Raw genomic sequence first — 1,572 nt, forward strand, 5'->3', positions numbered from 1 at the left:
TTAATTGAATGTGGAATTTTTTTAACATGCAGAAAGTGAGCTAAATAATGAAATTGTGTTTGTTAAACTTTCAACATTTTATTTTACACTTGGTGCCCCATAAGTGACTCTAATTCAAACTGTGTAGTGACCAGTCAACATTTAAAACCATTGTGGACCTCTCCTGCTTCATCCCACAACAACAGGAAGTACTGGTGTCTTCGGACCTGGTGAAAGACCCCACAGAAAACCTTTAAGTTCTATTGAACTTTTTACATCGTAGTGGAGTTGAAGCAGATCTCTAACAAAACCAACAACATGATCCTTGTTTGATTAGAAAARAAGTGAAATGGTTTCAACTGGACAGTTTGAGGTTTGAGTTGTTTCAAACTAAGAAAAAATACTCTTAAATGAGCTCCATCCTCAAAGAGTCATGACAGTGACTGCTGCCTGCTGCAGGTAAAATACTGACTACTCAGAACTACACCACACATCGTTTTTCCTAAGATCTGCTACAATCTGACCTGAGCAGAAACAATGTGATGAAGTTGATCAGAAACCAACGCTAAGATCTTGTCACAAAACTCTGTTATCATCTGATTTTTACCTTTGAAAAGTAGAAGACAAAGTTTTTGCCTTTGGTTGTTTAAGTTAGCAAATATCTCAGTGACCAGAGGATTTTACTGAAACTCTCAGAAAATAATTACATTTAGCTACAGCTTATTAGGTTTTRGAAAAAAAAATCTAAGACAAGTCAATCAACACAAAATTTGACCAAAACGACTAAATCAAAAATCTCAGAGTGAAGGCAGCGGCGATAGCAGGCTTTATTACCTGCGTTGCTTAAATGTCACGAGAGAAAAAAAATGCTTTTTATCTTCTATAAGAATATTTTACTCAAACCCAGACTGACCGTGTGCATGAGGAGGACGAAGCCGAGCAGAGGCAGACCGTGCCGGTGCGTAAAGGACATGGTCTCCTCTGATCCAGCGCAGGGTCGATGTCGATCCCACCTGAGGAGCGGCTCAGATCTCACCTGTGGGTCATCCTGAGCGGGAAACAGCTGAGGTGAAAACCCAGCGAACTTGCAGGTGAAGAAGTTTAGGACTCCTGTCCTGGAAATCCAGATTTCTGCGCCTTTACGCACAGTTTCTACCCGATCCACAAGCAGCGCAGAGAGGAGACTGAGCCGATGGTCCCGGTGCACCATCAGTACGAATAAACTGGTTACAGCCGCGAACAAGCTCTGTGCAGAGACACGGAAACAGCCTGCAGGAGTTATCAAACAACGACATCGTGTGGAAACATCTGGAAAATGTTTTTAAAAATRTGTTTTCTCTGCGAATATGACGGTAAGAATTTCATGCCTATACGTGTTGAGAAAGCGGGTTAAATGGTCCCAATCTCTTCAAAAATAAAATAACGTTACAAAACAAATGCGTTCACACTATAATTCCACCGAGATTTATAAAATGTGGTTTAAATTAAAGTCAATAGGGTGTGTGTTGATGTACAGAAAGCTGAGAGTTTTGTAAATATTTCACCTGAGTCTAAAAAAGAACCCCATTGTTTTTTTTCTCCTCCAGATATTTA

General features: G+C 40.0%; 1 protein-coding gene across 1 annotated transcript in view; it reads right to left on the minus strand.

Moving 5' to 3' along the window:
• LOC106522314 (vasoactive intestinal polypeptide receptor 2) overlaps window positions 1-1,227 on the minus strand; it is a gene marked incomplete in the record, with an annotated part of 31,525 nt that extends 30,298 nt beyond the window's left edge. The window contains 1 exon segment of the mRNA XM_014015288.1: window positions 893-1,227. Within this exon segment, the coding sequence (XP_013870742.1) occupies window positions 893-1,189 (297 nt within the window).
• Between the last annotated feature and the right edge of the window lie 345 nt (window positions 1,228-1,572).

The sequence above is a fragment of the Austrofundulus limnaeus genome, unplaced genomic scaffold (genome assembly GCF_001266775.1).
Source record: "Austrofundulus limnaeus strain Quisiro unplaced genomic scaffold, Austrofundulus_limnaeus-1.0 Scaffold126, whole genome shotgun sequence".
NCBI classification, from domain to species: Eukaryota; Metazoa; Chordata; class Actinopteri; order Cyprinodontiformes; family Rivulidae; genus Austrofundulus; species Austrofundulus limnaeus.